The sequence below is a fragment of the Phoca vitulina genome, unplaced genomic scaffold, assembly GCF_004348235.1.
Source record: "Phoca vitulina isolate PV1807 unplaced genomic scaffold, GSC_HSeal_1.0 scaffold2, whole genome shotgun sequence".
Taxonomy (NCBI): domain Eukaryota; kingdom Metazoa; phylum Chordata; class Mammalia; order Carnivora; family Phocidae; genus Phoca; species Phoca vitulina.
The window spans coordinates 51,668,031-51,687,665 of NW_022589705.1; the positions used below are offsets into that span (position 1 = coordinate 51,668,031).

Below are 19,635 nucleotides of genomic sequence, written 5' to 3' on the forward strand. Positions count from 1 at the left end.
AGTTGCAAAAATAATTTTAACCCCACCTGCCTTGAAGTGGCACTCTACGCATTAACTGGGGAGTTAACCCCTGACATAACCTCAATGACTACATTCCACGCCAAGGCACAGTTACTTGAACAGCTCTCCATTACAAAGGAGAAATAAAAGCTCACTCCCACATAACCCTCAAAGCAAAGAAAGGGACAAACAGTAAGAGGCAGAAATCTGCCCTTGGCAAGGTGAATGACTATTCCAAAAGGGTTGTTATACATTAACCACCTGAAAATTCTCAATCAGAAATAGGAATTTTGTTAACCTGCTGCACTGTACATTTAGCTCATGCATCTCATACAGAAGTAGTACATAAATATAGACACACATCATACTATTACCTAAGAAAGCAAAGATATTTTCAAGCTTGTGTAAAACTCCAAAGAAATTATGGCTCTTGAAATTATCAAAAAGCAGTCTCTAAAGATATGGGACGTATGTCTCAACTACTTTGAGTATGACTATTTTATAATATGCCCTGTAACAGAAATATATTTTTTTCAACTGTACTGAAATTACATGGCAAAAAGGAACCAATATAGTATGCTTTTTAATTAACTGATATTTCACTAATTAGAAGTACACACAACTGAAACTAGTCATACATGTGCAGAAACTTTGCTGAGTTCCTAGGTATTGCCTGAGGAATGTATGGATTTGCTGAGCCTCTAACCTAACCCTGGGGATCCTCAACAGTGCTGAGCACAACGAGGCCCAATTCCTCTTGAGAGATCAGTGATATTTCCTACTTGGACACCTATTCATTAAGTATTACCAAATGCAAATTCATGAAATGAACCTACTACTTCCCACCTTTAAATTACTATAGTGTATCAAATACTGCAAGCTAGTTAATTTTTTTACAGGTGTGTTTATACGGTATATTTGAAGATGTCATACACTTACAAAATTTTAACAAAGAATGTCTACACTAAGAAAAGCCCCACAATGTATAGTACAGAAATAAGTATCAGCTCGAGCCACTGTCAATACATTATGCAAAGAATATCACCAGGTGGTTGTTATCAGGTAAAGCAACACCATACTCTACCTGCAAAGAGCAAAATAAGCACAATTCATTTTCAGAATAAAAAAGGAAAAGCTTCAAAATAGCCTTTCTAAAATTAAAGCGTAAAGAAGGGTTTGGCTAAATAACTCTTTTCTTTAGCAAGTATTCAGTAAGAAGTCCTTTGGTATAGCTCTGTTTTCTACAGCATTTTAAATGCATGTCTATTTTTGAACATTGTGTTCTACCCTCAAAATTTTAAGACTGTATCTGTGGTATAAAATAAGGTATGGTTGTGCTTTGAAAATGCCTTATATCTGGCCTATGTCATTTATGAAGCCACTGAGATACAAGAGGGAAAACCGTTCATTTAAAAAAAAAAATAGGGGCGTCTGGGTGGCTCAGTCCTTAAGCGTCTGCCTTCAGCTCAGGTCATGATCCCAGGGTCCTGGGATCAAGCCCCGCATCGGGCTCCCTGCTCAGCGGGAGGCCTGCTTCTCCCTCTCCCACTGCCCCTACTTGTGTTCCCTCCCTCACTGTCTCTCTCCGTCAAATAAATAAATAAAATCTTAAAATAAATAAAAGAAAGAGAAGAGGATCATTTTATTTATATCTCTTTAGCTGAGAGTGGGAACAAGCTTTTGTCTTTATGGAAATGTTAGCTCACAGCAAACCATTCAAATAGGAAATCAATTTACTAAATACCTTGGGTGCTTCAAGTATTAAAGATGAATTTGTATCATGAATTGTTCCTGAAAGTTCAGTCTTGTCTTCATTATTGTTTGAATGTAACATATAATGACTTTCTTCCTCTTTATCATCTTCCTGAAAACAGAAACAATTTTTATTTTTTTTAAAAGATCTTATTTATTTGAGAGACAGAGGGAGCGCGTGAGACAGCAACAGCACAAGTTGGGGGGGAGGGGCAATGGGAGAGGGAGGAGCAGATTCCCCGCTGAGTAGGGAGCCTGCGGGGCTCATTTCCAGGACCCTGGGATTATGACCTGTGCCAAAGGCTGATGCTCAACTGACTGAGACACCCAGGCACCCCTGGAAACAACTTTTATTTTATTTATTCATTTATTTTTTTAGCACAAATGAAATGTTTTTGTCAACCATGAAGCTATCTTTTATTGAGATATAACTAACATATAACATTATACATGATATTAGTTAGGTGTACAACATAATAATTAGATGTATGTATATACTGCAAAATCATAACAATAAATTTAGTTATATCTAAAACTTTCAAATATACAATATAGTCTCATTAACTAGAGTCATCATGGTGTACATTATATCCCCAGGACTTATTTATCTTATGACTGGAAGTTTGTACCTTTTGATGACCTTCACCCATCTCACCCACCACTCCCCGCCTCTGGCTACCATGGGAAGCACTTTTTTTTTTTTTTTTTTAAAGATTTTATTTATTTATTTGACAAAGACACAGGGAGAGAGGGAACACAAGCAGGGGGAGTGGGAGAGGGAGAAGCAGGCTTCCCGCAGAGCAGGGAGCCCGATGTGGGACTGATCCCAGGACCTGGAGATCATGACCTGAGCTGAAGGCGGACGCTTAACGACTGAGCCACCCAGGCACCCCAGGAAGCACTTTTATAATCAAGAAAATACCTTAGTTTTGAACTCTCTTCAGATTAATTCTCATCTTCCCATTAAGTGCAAGGACACAATAAAATTTATGCAAATTGTTTTATTAGAACAAACTTTTCTTTATTAAAAAGAACGCCATATTTGAGTCAAAGCTTCTCAAACATTTTTTTATCCTTTTTAAGTATTCCTAAAACTACTTGCAAAAGAATGAAACTGGACCATTTTCTTTCATCATACACAAAAATAAACTCAAAATGGACTAAAGACCTAAATGTGAGACCTGAAACCATAAAAATTCTTGAAGAGAGCACAGGCAATAATCTGACATCAGTTGTAGCAACATTTTTCTAGATGTGTTTCCTGAGGCAAGGGAAATAAAAGCAAAAATAAAACTATCAGGGCTACATCAAAATAAAAAGTTTGTGCACAGCAAAAGAAACAATCAACAAAACTAAAAGCCACCTACAGAACAGGAGAAGATATTTACAAATGACATATCCAGTAGAGGGTTAGTATCCAAAATACATAAAGAATTGATACAACACCCCCCCCCAAAAAAAATCCAATTAAATAATCCAATAAAAAAAAGGGCAGAAGACACACAAATGCCAGCCCACATGAAAAGATGTTCATCATCACTCAACATCAGGGAAATGCAAATCAAAGCTACAATGAGATTATCACCTCACACCTGTCAGAATAGCTAAAATCAAAAGCACAAGAAACAAGTGCTGGTGAGGATGTGCAGAAAAAGGAACCCTTGTACACTGTTGGTGGGAATGCAAACTGGTGCAGCCACTATGAAAAACAGTATGGAGGTTCCCCAAAAAGTTAAAAATAGAAATACCATATGATTAGTAAATTCCACTACTGGGTATTTACTCAAAGAATATGAAAACACTAATTTGAAAAGATATATGCACACTTATGTTTATTGCAACATTATTTACCATAGCCAAATTTGGAAGCAAGCTGCCCAAATGTCCATCAATAGATGAATGGATAAGGAAGATATGTTGTATATATAGACAATGGATATTATTCAGCCACAAAAAAACAATGAAATCTTGCCTTTGCAACATGGATGGAGCTAGAGTGTATAATGCTAAGTGTAGTAAGTCAAAGAAAGGCAAATACTATATGATCTCACTCATATGTGGAATTTAAGAAACAAAACAAATAAGAAAGGAAAAAAAAGAGACAAACCAAGAAATAGACTTTTTTTTTTTTAAGATTTTATTTTTTTGACAGAGAGAGAGAGCGTGAGCACAAGCAGGGGTAGTGGCAGGCAGAGGGAGAAGCAGGCTCCCCGCTGAGCATGGAGCTGGATGCAGAACTCGATCCCAGAACCCTGGGATCATGACTGGAGCCAAAGGCAGTTGCTTAATCGACTGAGCCACCCAGGTGCCTGGAAACAGACTCTTAACTATAGAGAACAAATTGATGGTTACCAGGGTGGGAGGGATGGAGGAAATAGGTGAAGGGGATTACCATGATGAAAGATAGATAGATAGATAGATAGATAGATAGATAGATAAGTAGGTAGGTAGGTAGGTAGGTAGACAGACTGGTAGATAACTTTTTTAAAAAAGAAAATTCAACAGGAGCACAAACTAGAGTTTCACACATTTGTCAGATATAAGATCAAATTACCAAGTCAGTATCATTATCTCTACTTCAGCAATAGCTAATTTGAAAATAAGACATTATTCACAAAGGGGGGAGGAACCAGTAAATTACCTCAGAATTAAACTAAAAAAGACTGTACAGCATATTTAAGGAGAAAACTGTAGAAGAAGATCTGACTAAATAGAGACATATTATGTGGGGAAAAGAAAGTATTCCTTAAATTAAAAAACATCCCCAAAAAGGACCTTAATATTAAGAAATATCAGTATAGGGGCAGCTGGGTGGCTGATTTGGTTGAGCGTCCAACTCTTGGTTTCGGCTCAGGTCATGATCTCAGGGGTGTGGGATCGAGCCCCACGTCGGGCTCTGTGCTTGGTGCAGAGTCGGCTTGAGATTCTCTCCCTCCTCCTCTGCCCCTCCCCCCACTCATGCTCTCGCTCTAATAAATAAATAAAATCTTTTTTAAAAAAAGAAATGTATCAGTATACACAGGGTAATATTCAAAATATTTAACCAAGGTACAGTGCAGTCACTTGCCATCAGAAAAGGTTCAGCCATCCTAGTGTTTACCAGCTCAATAGCAGTCCTAGGTCAGAACACAGCTACTATTTATGAAGTCCTAGCTCTAAATCACAATCCAGGGTAAACACTTCATACGCTTTGTCTCAGCTTAATCTTCACAGCAATCCAAGTCAGGACTTTATATATTTATATAAAAATAATGGCAACACATACGTATTTATGACACTATGTGCCAGGCATAGATTTAAGCATTTTAAATATTCAATTTAGTGTATTTATTAATATATTAATATACATTCTAAGAGGTAGGTACTCTTATTAACCCTAGTTTACAGAGGCGTAAAAAGTTACGTAACTGGCTCTAGGGCCTGGGATCTCAACTACCACGCCATGCAGTCCCCACATACAGGCAAGGAAGTGGGGGCTGACGAGGTTAAATAACTGGCCCAAGGACACACAGCCTTGCAGATCACAGAACTGAGCAAAACCCCCCAGCTGCCTGGCTCAAGCATTCCATGCCGGTTCTGACCCATTAGCTCTGAAGACACAACGCAGTTTTTAACTGAAGTCAGTTCATTCATTTTTTGGATCTGGTACGTCTGAGATGAATTTGTAGAAAAGAGAAGATAAGCCCCATTCATGGTTAACATGAAAATATATAATATGAAACACATTACACAGACAATGTATATCTATATAATACATGACTTAATAAAAAATTGTGTTCTCCTAACTTTTATATATTCCACAGGCTTTCTGGCCCCAGCTGACTTTGGGCCACCTTCTTCACACTCTCTACCCCACTTCCGCAGAGGCCTGAATGAATGCTCAGTAAACATTACATGATAAGGTTAAGTGGCCACCAAGTGGACCACCAGAGAGACAGACCTTAACGAAGATCTATGCCTCACTCTTTACAGTTCCTGAGCCAACAGTTTTGCTAAAGGCACCCAGATGTTAAAGAAGGAATTAGTAGTAATTCCACTAAGAATTTTTTCTTAACGATTTTATTTATTTGAGAGAGAGAGAGAGAGAATGAGCAGTGGGGAGGGGCAGAGGAAGAGAGAAAGAAGCAGACTCCCTGCTGAGCAGGAAGCCCCATGCAGGACTCGATCTCAGGACCCGGAGATCATGACCTGAGCCGAAGGCCAAAGCTTAACTGACTGAGCCACCCAGGTGTCCCTCCACTAAGAATTTTTTACAGTCCTGAAAGTGACCTTTGTCTTCATCCCTTTTGTGGCTTCCCACTCCCAAGTATCCTGGAAGCCTGCTCACGAAGGGAAGCCTAGGCAGAGGACCGCCTCACGATTACTACGTTCCAAAACCCCCTCAGAATGTGGCGCTGATAGCCGGAAGTCTCTGCAGCTCTCCCTCTGCCAGAAATAGCACAGGAATCCACACCCAGCCAGTAACTAAGCTCTGTTTTTTTACACCGCCTGACACATCCCTAAACTGCTTCAGAGTAAAGTCATGCTATTTAAGTCCTCCAGGACATAAAACAGTTTGGGATTTCCTCTGGCAGCCCAAATAATCAGGCGAGTAATCATCAGGGAAAATCTAGACAGCAACACCCTCCTCCCCCGCCAACAAACAAAATACCAAGAAGATGAGATCCCCATAAAAATATCAAGTTCCGGGGGCGCCTGGGTGGCTCAGTTGGTTAAGCGACTGCCTTCGGCTCAGGTCATGATCCTGGAGTCCTGGGATCAAGTCCCACATCAGGCTCCCTGCTCAGCAGGGAGTCTGCTTCTCCCTCTGACCCTCCTCCCTCCCATGCTCTCTGTCTCTCATTCTCCTTCTCACAAATAAATTAAAAAATCTTAAAAAAAAAAAAAAATATCAAGTTCCTCCCCACAACTTAATTTGTCCAGAAATCAAACCAGCATCTCCTGGTGTCTCACGTTGGCTATGGCAACACCCACACACCAAATATAGAATACAAAGTCAAGAACTTGATTAGCTATGTGCTATACTCTATTTTGAAATATTTAGAGTGTCTGATAGTATAATATACTGGCATCTTTATGGGGAATTCATGAAGGCCATGTTGAGGTTCCCCAATGCATAAATACTATGTGTAATACAGGATCTATCTCTATATATCTATACCTATATATCTATAAGTGAACACACTTATCTATATTTACCTATACATAAGGACACATGTAGTATGTTAACATAGTCATATAGCATATTAATAGAATAAAAGAATCTTAGAGTTAAGAAAGACTTTAGGACTCCTCTAGTCTTGTTCAGTCTTTTCAGAGATGAAAAAATAGGCTCAGAGAAGGAAAGTGGTATACCTATGATCAGATTACTAAGATAATGTTTCTCAAAGTGTGAAATTCTGCATCAGAATTACACGGGTGATTCACTGAAGAGGCAGATCCCTAAATAGCACATCCCAATGACAAGATGAGAATCTCTGAGGGTAGGACCTCCAAAACTGCATTTTAACCATCTCCCAGGTGATCCTTATGTATAGTACATATCTTTTTGTTGAAACCCACTGGTCTGACTCATAGGAAAGCTAGAAACGGAGTCCACGTTTCTTGAAATCCAGTTTAACACTTTACTAAGACCAGCTATCTATTTCCAGACAGGCTGCCTGCAAACTAAACTTGCAACAAGTTAAATATATAGCACTGTGGTCTGAAGCCACCTGAGTTTATATCCCAACTCTGCCCTTACTAGCTACATCACTGTGGATAAGTTGCTCAATTCTCTGTGTCCTGATGGGCTCATCTGTAATCTGTAACCTCTTCAAGTTGCCAGGAGGTTTAAGTTAGTTAATACATGTAAAGGTTTTAAAATACATACAGTAAGCACTCAATAATATCTTCATTCTGCTTGCAAATTACCGTCGAATATTCTGTTGCACTGGGGAACCTCAAAAGCACCCTAATTGTAATATGGCCCTTAGTCATAAGCACTAATCTGACCTGGTACGTAAGATTAAGCAGTAAGAGAACTTCAAGATGATCTGACCACATAGAGTTCTAGATGCTAGGGGTTACGAGGCACTTTGATGGGCAGAAAAGCATATTAAAATCTCATTGCCTATGGTTAAAACAATATAGTTAGGTGGATTTCAGCTTATCATGCCATTTCCACATCATTCCCAAGTGAAAGTTAAAATGCATAGACTTATTTTAATTTACATCATAAGGAATGTGATGAGAACATACAGATCTGTGCTAATATCATGAAGATAAAAATAGTAGTAAAAGTGGTAAAAGGACTAGCAATGTTAGCAGCTCCTATTTATATAATAATGTGCAAGCACTTTATGAATATAATCTTTAGTCCCCAGAATCTTAGGAGATAGACATTATGTTTCTAATTCTTTAAGTCGAGGACACAAGAAACTTGTATTAGTACACAGAGTAAGCCATGAAGAGGGATTCGAAACCAAATCCATGTTCTTAAGTATTACACTATTTTCACGTCCTATATTAACAAAACTGAACACTTACCACCAAAGGCTTACAGATGCCAAGGCGTACGATGCCTGGTGGCACAGCTTTCAACACTTCCACAGCTTCAGCAAGTGTGGTGTTTTCCAAACAGTATTCATTAACTGAGACCAGGCGGTCTCCAGGTAACAGCTCTCCCCCTCTTTCTGCGACACCATGTGCCACCAGGGAACGGATCACAATCACTGATCTTGTGGGATCTAAAGGGTCCTAAGGATCAAGCCAAGAAGATAGATAAGTCAGTTTCTGAAAACACATATACTCGTGAATCTCATTTGACTATTTACATTAAGTATCCAGCATTCTCGTGATATTCTTCCAAAGACGTCAAAATCTATTACAATATCACTCTATACATCCACACAAATATCAGCTTATATCAAGGTGGAAACATCATCTAACAATTTCAGTTACACGTCTGAGTGTTCAATACCCACACATTTCTTCTTTGAACTTTTGGTGACTGGTATTTTGTTGGGCCACAAGAAGTCTGGTGACAGTTGAGCAAGATTCTCTGACATCCTCAAGCACAGTCATATTACAGACCAAAGACAAGTCTGCTCTTGGGCAATATGTAGGCTCTAAGAGAAGTGTACTATGGTAAATGATACTTCATTTTTTATGTATTCCACCAGTATAAAATCCTCCTGCCAAATGAATGAAGTTCAAAAAAGATATGGAATCCACGGAATATTCCACTGCATGAAAAAAGTAGTTTTAAAATAACATAGGTGTAACTGATAATATATAAATTGTAACATGGTATAGGGACCCCACAGGTGAGAACTATTCTGATACAAGAAAACCAGTGTCATTTCATGAACAAAACCAGTGTGTAAATAACTCTCATCCACTGGGAGGGCCCCATTTTTCTTTTTATTAAGCAGCCCTAAAGATAATGTTGACATTCAATAAATACATGTGGTTAATAAGAACCAATTTATAGCCCATTATTTTTTATTTTATTGGACACTGATATATAGTACTATATGTCAGGCTCTATTTTAAGTGCTTTACTCTAACACTTGTCTATGTTTCTACAGATGAGGGAACTAAGGCTCAGAGAGTTAAGGAAACTTGCCAAGATTACCCATCTGGTAAGTGGCAGAGCTTAGGATTCAAACCCAACCAGTCTGGCTCCCAAGTCCTTCCTCTTGACCACCATGTTCTGTCACTTGCTCCACATTAAAATAATGGTACAATTACTGAACATCAAACTTAGTAAGGGAGAGAGAAAAAAATCATCAAATCCCAGGTGAAACACTTGTTTTTGTTTATTTTGTTCCTATTGTTTCATTATGCACATACTGTTCCATAAAGGCAAGGTGTAGTAACATGAGATCCTACTACTGTTGAACCCTTCCTGACAAATGAAAGAGAAATGGTCATGTTTTGTGTTAGAATCTGAAGACTTTGGAATTAACAAAGTGAGAATTTGCCAAGTTCCAGGCTGTCAGTGTGAAGTGGCTGATGGTTCTTTTGAAGTTTTCTGATCCATTTTTCATAGACCTCTGTGTTTCAGACATCAAGATTCATTTTCAAGTACTATATGGAATTTTAACCAAATATATGTAAATCAACAAAAGCTACACAGCTAATTCCTTGAAAAATGCCTTCAAACATAACTTATCTTACTTTCCTTAACCTTGCTTTTCTGTTCCAAGGTCAAGAGATTCTTGGTAAATCTCTAGCATGCTCTGATGTATAACACTTCATATTTATGAAGAGTATGGAAAGTAAAAATAGTCACGAGTACTCACTAATAAAGTACATAGTGTTAAACTATAATTACACCAATATTTTCAAGTAGAGGGAGCTATTGCATAGGAAGAGAAAAGAACAACAAAAAAAGTACAGTGGTGTATCAGCAGGCAATCAGTGCAGATGTAAAAGAGCTGTCTATTTTGTCACCGGCAACCATGAATCACAACACACTTTTCATTCTGAAATATGAAACCATTACATTTTAAGTTTGACACACTAATAAATAAGCTGTACAATTATGTCCTTCATTTAGGATGTCAGTTTGTGATGAAAGGCTTTTTTATTAGGGGGGAAGGGAAACTACATAATAGCATATTCCCCTCATGAAATGCACAGAAAGCAACTAGCATTACTTCATATTAATAATTACTAAGCTTTCTTAGAGAAAATTGCAACAGTAAAATATACCAAAAGCAAATAAATGATTTCACCAGCTTGATGCAAGCAATCTCTGCAGTTTCATATAACACCAAATCAAAAAGCACTATTTTTTACCCCAATTAGGTGAATAGGCTTTCAAAATGCAACCAGCTGAAATGATAATTAGAAACATCTCAAAGAAAGATTAACCGGGCAATACCAGAAACAGAACGATTAACAAGATTTCCCTTATTATAGAAAAGTCACGGTGAGCATTCATTTATACAAAGTGCAGTCTTCTTTAGACCTTAAACTATACCAGGTGTGCCTGCTCACTAAAATTTATTCAGGCTTAGACCTCTAGTTATTCTCAACACTAAGTCTAATCTACCACCCCTTTGCCTGGAAGAGAGAACTAAAGGGCAGCTCCTTTGTCATTAAAAAAAAAAAAAAAAAAGACAAACCATCCACTTCCGAAGATGCCCCATTATGTATAATCACTATTTCATTTTCTGTGATGACTTTTCTGTGTGATTTCCCACGTAGCTGAACGAAGTTGCTTTAATGAGGAACGGTCATTTCCTTTCATGCTCATCACATGTAGTAGCCGCCCTATGGAAAACGAGCAGCTGCTGCTGCCTACTGGGGCAACTGCTATTCTTGAGGCTTTGCTGCATAAAAAATGCTGAAAGACCAGCCTGATTTAGGCTACTCGTCATCAGGAAGGTCTGTTTTCTGAAAATCTAGCCCACAATAGCATACCCATGTTGCAGCAAACAAAATGTTATGGCGATATTTCTTAAGACCTCTACCCAACTTTGAGACCCCATGCAGATTTTTTTTAAAGTCCCCATCAGTTTTTATCACCTTTTATCGCAATTTTAATACCTCTAATTCTTCCTGTTTTGGTACATAACACTGCAAGGAACATTGTTTTCCAGAATCAACATTGTTTTAGACTAAGCAGTCAATAGAGGGCACTAAAGACTAATCACAGAACACAAGAACAGCATCTTTTACTATGCCAGCCATTCTCTTCTGAAGGATTTTTCTTTATTCAAAAGCCTTATATTATTATACAAGTTATAACAGTATCCCCTATGTTTGCCTCAACTCAACCGTTTATGAAAGGTGCTCCCTACAGCTCTTAAAAATATTATCAAACTCCTACAATCGAGAACAGCTAACCTCCCTCAGAACACCAGACCAGAAGACAGGAGATCTGACTTGAATTCTTCTCACTACTTAGCTATGAAATCCTGAAAACCCAAATAACTGCTCTGTCTCACAAGTGAATACAGTCACTGTACCGCCTGAAGGAAAGTGCATATAAGAATTTTTGAGGTTTGCTGAAGTGACATTCATGTTTGATATTATAAACACAGGATGTTTCCATGTAGGGGAAATCCAAGTTGACAGACTTCTCTCCCATAATAATCCGAGTGGCATTACCATATACCCAAGCATTCACTTAATCCCTCTCCCCTCACCCCTCCACTTAGTTGCTAGCTAAAGCATGCCAATTTGATCTTCTATCTTTTCTATCTGACCCTTTCTCTCCATTTCCGCTGCCGCTACCTTGGTTCAGCTTCTCATTATTTCTTGCCTGGGCAACTGCGAATCTCCCTATCTCCGATCTTGCCCTCATCCAGTCTATTTTCCACAGAGATAAAGGAATACTCTTTAAAAATAAAAATGTGGGGCTCCTCGGTGGCTCAGTCAGTTAAGCGTCAACTTTTGATTTTGGCTCAGGTCATGATCTCAGGGTCATGAGATCAAGCCCTGCATGAGGCTCTGCACTGGGCATGGAGCCTGCTTAACATTCTCTCTCTCCCCCCCTCTCCTAGTGCCCACAACCCCCTGCTCACGCACATGCTCTCTCTCTCTCTAAAAAAATAAAAACTGGGCACCTAGGTGGCTCAGTCAGTTAAATGGCTGACTCTTGATTTCGGCTCAGGTCATGGTCTCTGGGTCCTGGAATCCTGAGCACTCCATGCTCAGCATGGCGTCTGCTTGGGGATTTGCTCTCCCTCTCCCTCTGCCCTTCCCTCCCCCTGGCTTGCACTCTCCCTTTCTCTCTCTCTCAAATAAATCTTTTTAAAAATAATAAAAATAATAAATAAAATTAATAAAATTTCTTCTCTGTTTGAAACACTTCAGTGACACCCAACTGCCTTCAGGATCAAGTCCTAACTGTTTGGTAGAGCAATTCCCTCGGATCTGCAGATGAGTCTAAACTCCTCTTGCTCTCCCCTTATGTATCATTGTCCATCCCTGTTTGCCCCACACATTGTTCCAACAATACAGAACTACTGAAATCCAAGGACTATGTAATGCTTTGACATGCCTTCGTGACATCCGACAAACCATTCCACCTGCCAGGAATACTTTTTCCCTGCCCCACTGCCGCTTCTCTCCATCTTTGCCACCAGACTCAGTTCCAGTGTGTTTCCGCCAATGAGAAGCCTTCCCTGACTCCCCAAAGCTGACTCAGGAACTTTCTACTCAGTGATACCCCTAACCCCAAGAGAGGAATTCCAGAGAGCATTCGTCATAATATTGTTTTCCTTACTGTCCCATACTTCCTAGAGTAAGTTAGGTCCTCCTGCTAGATGTATCCATGGCACCTTGCAATTTCTCTATTTTAACACTTTTTGACATTTTACAGAAATTATTTTAACTGTCTTACCTACTAAAAGTAAGCTTCACGAGAGCAAGGGTATGTTTGCTTATTTGCTGCTTTATTTCCAGGACCTACTATAGTGACTGCCATATGGAAGGTACTCAATAGTAGTTGAAATATTGAATGACTGAAACTATTTAGTGTCTCTCTCCTCACTATACTGTTAAGTACATCAAAGGCAAAGGACACATCCCATCATAGGTGAATAAGAACAGCAGCACTGACTGAGTTCTTGCCATGCCAGGAATGTTCTAGGGATCTTACTTATTAGAATTCATTTAACCTTCAAACCACCATGAGGTAGGTACCATTATTATCCCTACTTTCAAGATGAGAAAACTAAGAGGAAAATTAACCGAGCCACACAGCTGATAAATGGCAGAGCCAGAATTTAAACCAGCTGGTTAAGTTCCAGGGTTTATGCTCTTAGCCTCTAAGTGATACAGCTTCTCTATCTTCAGGTATTTGCCAAATGAATTAATATTGAAAGAAGGCGAATTGACAGAAGATAATATTTATTGCCTTGCCAAAGTGTGCAAAGTTGAGTCCCTTACGTACTACACTTGGCCATCACAGGTTTATATTTCGGTACCTCACTGATGAAGTTAGCACAAAATGTGTAGCATGGCTGTATGTACAAATCAAACACGCCTTTGCTCGTCAAATTTTTATATCTGCGTTCTAGAGAATCCATTCATTTGGTGAGCTAAAGACACCTTTACATGAACAAACATGTGACAGTACTCATGCCCAAATGGATGGGCATAATTACCAAAGTCTCTGCAGTGTCTATAAAATGTAGTACATGAGTATTTGGGTACATTCCCACAGATCAAAGAGATCAGAGTTCACATAAGCTAAGGCAAGGTGCAGGGGCATCGCCCGGGGCAGAATGGTGGTTCAGTTGAAATGTGGGCTCTGAGAGAGAGAGATCAACCTGAAGAAGTGGGGAGCTCTAGCCATGAAGCTGCTCTGTAAGTAAAACCACAAATCCATGCAAGCAAATATGGCAAGCTCAGTGGAAAGGCATGGAGGAAGGAATGTTACATAAAGAGGAGACTGAAGAAATGAATAAGAATAGTGGTCACATTTAATAAAATTGGCAGAGGTATTTTTTAAAGAGGAACATGAGACATGTACCATGGACTGTTCTGACAGTCAACATTTCTATGCTTTGCAGTATTACTCTAATGCAGAAAAACAGAAATCAAGATGTAAACAATGACCTAACTCCATGGATTCAAAATAAAGAACAATGTCTGGTTTTTCTGTACTCAAAACCCTAACTTTTAAAAGCATTAAGGAAATAGGAGTTTTTATAGGAGAATGGCAAAGAGATAGACCATATTTTATTTCAGATAAAAATGTGTGTCTAATAGATCGATGGAACAGGACAGAGAGCCTGTAAATAAACCCATGCTTACATGGCCAATTAATCTATGACAAAAGAAGCAAGAATATACAAAGGGAAAAGACAGTGTTTTCAATAAATGGTGTTGGGGAAACTGGACAGCTACATGCTATGTGAAGCTGGACTGTTTTCTTACACCATACACAAAAATAAATTCAAAAGGGATTAAAGACCTAAATGTGAGACCTGAAACTATAAAACTCCTAAAACACAGGCAGTAATCTCTTAGACATCAGCTTAACCAACATATTTATGGACAGGTCCCCTCAGGCAAGGGAAACAAAAGCAAAAATAAACTACTAGGACTATACCAGAATAAAAACTTTAGCACAGCAAAGAGAACCATCAACAAAACGAAAAGGCAACCTAGCGAATGGGAGGTGTTTGCAAATGATATATCTGATAAGGGGTTAATATCCAGAATACATAAAGAACTTCTACAACTCAACACCAAAAAACAATCTGATTAAAAAACGTATAGGGCCGCGTGGGTGGCTCAATTGGTTAAGTGTCCGACTTGATTTCAGTTCAGGTCATGATCTCAGGGTCGTGAGATCAAGCCCCCCGTGGGGTTCCATGCTGGGTATGGAGCCTGCTTAAGATTCTCTCTCTTCCTCTCCCTCTGCCCCTCCTCCACCCTAAATAAATTTTTAAAAATAGATAGAGGACCTGAATAGACATTTTCCCAAAGAACATATACAGCTCAACATCACTAATCATCAGGGAAATGCAAATCAAAACCACAAAGAGGTATCCTCATACCCTAGTAAGAATGGCTAGTATCAAAAAGACAAGAAATGACAAGTGTTGGCAAGGATGAAGAGAAAAGGGAACCCTCATACACTACTGGTGCAAAAGTAAATTGGTGCAACCACTATTGAAAACAGTATGGAGGTTCCTCAAAAAATGAAAAATAAAAATATCCTAGAAGAACTGAAAACAAAAAAAAAGAAAAAAGAAAACAACCCTACGATCCAGTAATCCTACTGCTGGGATTTACAACGGCCAAGATATGAAAGCAACGCCAAGTGTCTATCAGTAGATGAATAGATGAAGAAAATGCGACACACACACACACACACACACACACACACACACACACACGCACACACTGGAATATTACTCAGCCACTAAAAAAAGAATGAAATCTCGCCATTCTGTGACAACATCGGTGAGCCTACAGGGCATTATGCTAAGTGAAGTAAGTGAGACACAGAAAGACAAATACCATATTATTTCACTTAGATGTAGAATCTAAAAAACAAATTAAACAGACAAATAGAGAGAACTGGTGGTTGCCAGAGGAGAGAACTGGTGGTTGCTAATAGGTGAAGGGGATTAAGAGGTACAAACTTCCAGTTATAAATAAGTCAGGGAAATGAAAAGTAGGGCATATGGAATATAGTCAATAATATTGTAATAACATTGTAAGGAGACAGGTGGCGACTACACATCATGGTGAGCCCTGAGAAATATATAGAATTGTCGTATCACTACATTGCACACCTGAAACATAACATCGTATGTCAACTACACATCAATAATAAAAAACATTACGTATAGATTACCTCTGATAATTTTTTTTAAGATTTTATTTATTTATTTGACAGAGAGAGACACAGCGAGAGAGGGAACACAAGCAGGGGGAGTGGGAGAGGGAGAAGCAGGCCTCCCGCCGAGCAGGGAACCCGATGTGGGGCTCGATCCCAGGACCCTGGGATCATGACCTGAGCCGAAGGCAGACGCTTACCGACTGAGCCACCCAGGCGCCCCTACCTTTGATAGGGTAAAAGACATCTCACACTTATTGTCAACTGAGTATATTAAAACATAAAGTTGGCCTATAGTAAACTCATGAGAGGAAGTATGGTTAAGTCACATAGTCTTAATCTTATGTTAATTCCTTGAATTAGTTCTTAAAGTTCTGTGCTGCTGTAGAGGCCCCTACACCAAAATAACTGCTCTCCTCGATCACCGGAGTCCTTCACCAAAATACAATGATTCCAAAAAATGGCTGGGAAAACAACTTCAAACAATTATGAAATAAAAAGTGCTCTACCAATGAACAGATCTCCTAATCAATGAATTCAATGTTGTGGTATACAATACCACAAAATGAGGCTACTGAGCCTAACTCCACAAATACTTATTCATAGAAGTGTGAGGAAGTATATTTTAGTAATTTTAAAGGATCTACATAAATTTCTGGATAACATGAGGTAGATAGCTACAGAATATTTGATAAGAGAATTACTCCAACTCAACAATGGTTAACTGAGAGAAAGCAACAAGTGGCAAATATTTGTTTCTTGAAGAGTATACTCGTAAATATGGCCACTATTATTTGAACTGAGGAGTATATAAATTAACAACTAAGTGAATTTTCAAAGTAAGATCTCAAGGAAGTTACCAAGATGGAGAATACTGAAAAAAAAAAAAAAAAAAAAAAACAACCGATATATTTAAAAAGGGAGACCACTAACTCTTCCATCCTGGAGGTAGGCAGAAGAAAGAATTGGTACAAAGGCAAAGGAAAGATTCTTTTACACACACACACACACACACACACACACACACACACAGATATTGTAAAGAAAAAATGGTGATCTGCAGAAGCTCTGGTGTACAGCTGGTATGAATTAAAATTTCCATTGTGAGCAACGTCAATCAGGAAACAGAATCCAAGGATATTTTTTTTTTAAGGAGAAAATAGACATAGGGGAGAAAGACAAGGAAGACAGCTATTCAATCCACTAGTGGTAGGATGGGTGTGGATCAGAAGTCAGGGGACAAGTTTTGAGCCCCAGCTTGGTGCCAGCCTGGCTGTGTCTAATTTCACAAGTTCATTTCTCTGAGTCAGTTTCCTCAACTGCAAAATGAGAACATTGGATATATGACACTTAGGATCTGTTTCCCCAACTCCAAAATCCTGTAACTAAATTTGACAGAGTACCTTGAGTCAAATTTGTCATTAACTTCTACCAAAACATTCAGAAAACCACTATAAAATGTAGGGTATGATGTGAAAGTTAATTCAAAACAGCATCAGTAATGAAAAAAGATGCACAATATAGTCACAAATATGGTATAATTTTAGTTAGTGATGTCTTTTCAGAACTCATAAAAAGGCCAGTGACTACACAAGATCTAACTTCCTGAGTATTCTACAATCAAAACAAAACATAAAACAAAGTATTTAGGACATGTGTCTTTTTTTTTATACGATGAATCTTAAAACAATTTTTTTTCCTTTGCCATTTTTAGATTGCATCAAAAGACATGTCAGGGACTATTAGTTGAATTAAAATCACTAGAATAGTTCTGGTTTAAGATAGTGGGATGTAATTAATTATACTAAAAGAGCTTCTGATTTGACCAATGAGCTAAGCATTTAGTTTTAGGAAAGAGAAATAAATGTATTTATAGTGAATGCTAGGCAATAAATAAATGATTTAATGAATAATGGGCAAGCTACCTTATCAGAATCTAATCCCATTTTTAACTATTTTGTAATATAGCCAAGTATTACACTAATCATACCAATTACCACAACACCATCATGTACAAAGTACCCACAAAATACATTCAGTGCACTCAACATAGATTAAACTGATATGGTTCCTGGCTCCTTGTGTCTTATTACTTCCTAAATACTATTAGGCATTAAGAATAGATTTTTCCATGCATCATGCATAGAACTAAACAGTCCCTGAGCAGCAGAGTAAGCACAGCACATAAGGCAATTAAAAGTGCAATGGAAGAGAAGTGGACAGAGAAACTTGCTAAAAAATCAAAATATATTGTAAAGAGGAAGAAAAATACATCAGCTTGCACATAATTTTATTCTGCATAGCTTGGTACTTTTTAAAAGTCTATTTTAAGCACCGTAATAATTTAAATGGTTCAAGCAGGAGTCCCGTGGAAATCACGTCTTGAAGATTATCTCTTCCTCTTATCCTTTCTAGTCTCCGATTAGATATTTTCCTTGGCTATTAGATCTGTTGCCTGAATGTTTTATCTCTTGAAAATTTTTTGTCATACTGTAATTGTTTCCCATTCACTCCTGGCCCAGGACTTTTTCTGGTTTTAACGAAAATAAAACAAACAAACCATACAACAATTCTTTACCTACAAGTCCCATCATCTGGCTGAAATGTTCACTGGGCAGACAGTAGTACTCAAGTACAAAGTCACACCCTCTATTAAAATTACGTTACTTGAAATGTGAATATACATCACACTATAGAACTGCACACGTTAAGATGGTCAATTTTATGTGTATTTTGTCCAAAAAACTGTTAAGTAGAAAAATGAATTTATAAATAATATCGTAATATCTTCCAGGGGGGGAAAAAACTACATTAGTTGAAAGTTATTATGATGTCGGGAAAATGTAGACACACAAAACTTGAAAAAGCTTTTCTAATGTTAGTTTTGGAATTTATTTTCATTTTCCGAACAAATCGTTCTCAGCCTAAGCACTTATACATGCTAGCTGAGACTTGGGTTTCTCACTGGTGAAGTGAGAAGAACAATAGTATAGATTTCACAGAGCTGTGCAAAGCATGAAATGATACAGGTCATGAAAGGTGCTTTCTAAGTCCATAGAGGTCACTTCATAAGTACTGTTACTGTTCAATACTTATCACTGTGAAGATGATGACGGAGAAGTCAGCAGGAAATATGGGACTGAGGAGTTAACAATTACCATTGAGTTTACCGTCTTTTAAACTCAACTGAACGTATGTGATTTAAACCAACAGTGCTATCAACTACTAAACCATTGGTGATATTATGCTTACGTGGTAACACGTGAAAATAAAGAGCTGACCCTTTAACTCTCCAGATACATAGACCTCTGCATCTGAAGAGAGGCTCAGAGCAGCATGGCGTCCTCAGCCCTCTTTCTCCCTTGGAGCAGACACTGAAAGACAGAAACCGTCTCTAGGCTGGGACGTTTGCTGACACACACGGCCATATCAAGGACACAGTATGCCCTGCACTCCGTAGAAAAAATTCTGTGATTTTTAAGAAAAATCCTTGAACGGGAAGCCAATACTCTGCAATATGCAGCATGTAACATGAAGAATAAAACTTTGCCAACTTTGAAAATGTACAGGAGAAAGGCCACGGAGTC

At 38.4% G+C, this 19,635-nt stretch overlaps 1 protein-coding gene across 2 annotated transcripts in view; it reads right to left on the reverse strand.

Annotated features, from left to right (window-relative positions):
- The window catches only part of PATJ (PATJ crumbs cell polarity complex component), a 346,204-nt gene that overhangs the window by 241,719 nt on the left and 84,850 nt on the right, over positions 1-19,635 (reverse strand). For both annotated transcript variants that reach the window (XM_032427605.1, XM_032427611.1), the window contains exons 18-19: positions 8,281-8,490; positions 1,745-1,864 (exon numbers count right to left, since the gene is read on the reverse strand). In XM_032427605.1, the coding sequence (XP_032283496.1) occupies positions 1,745-1,864; positions 8,281-8,490 (330 nt within the window). The remainder of the gene's footprint in view (positions 1-1,744; positions 1,865-8,280; positions 8,491-19,635) is intronic.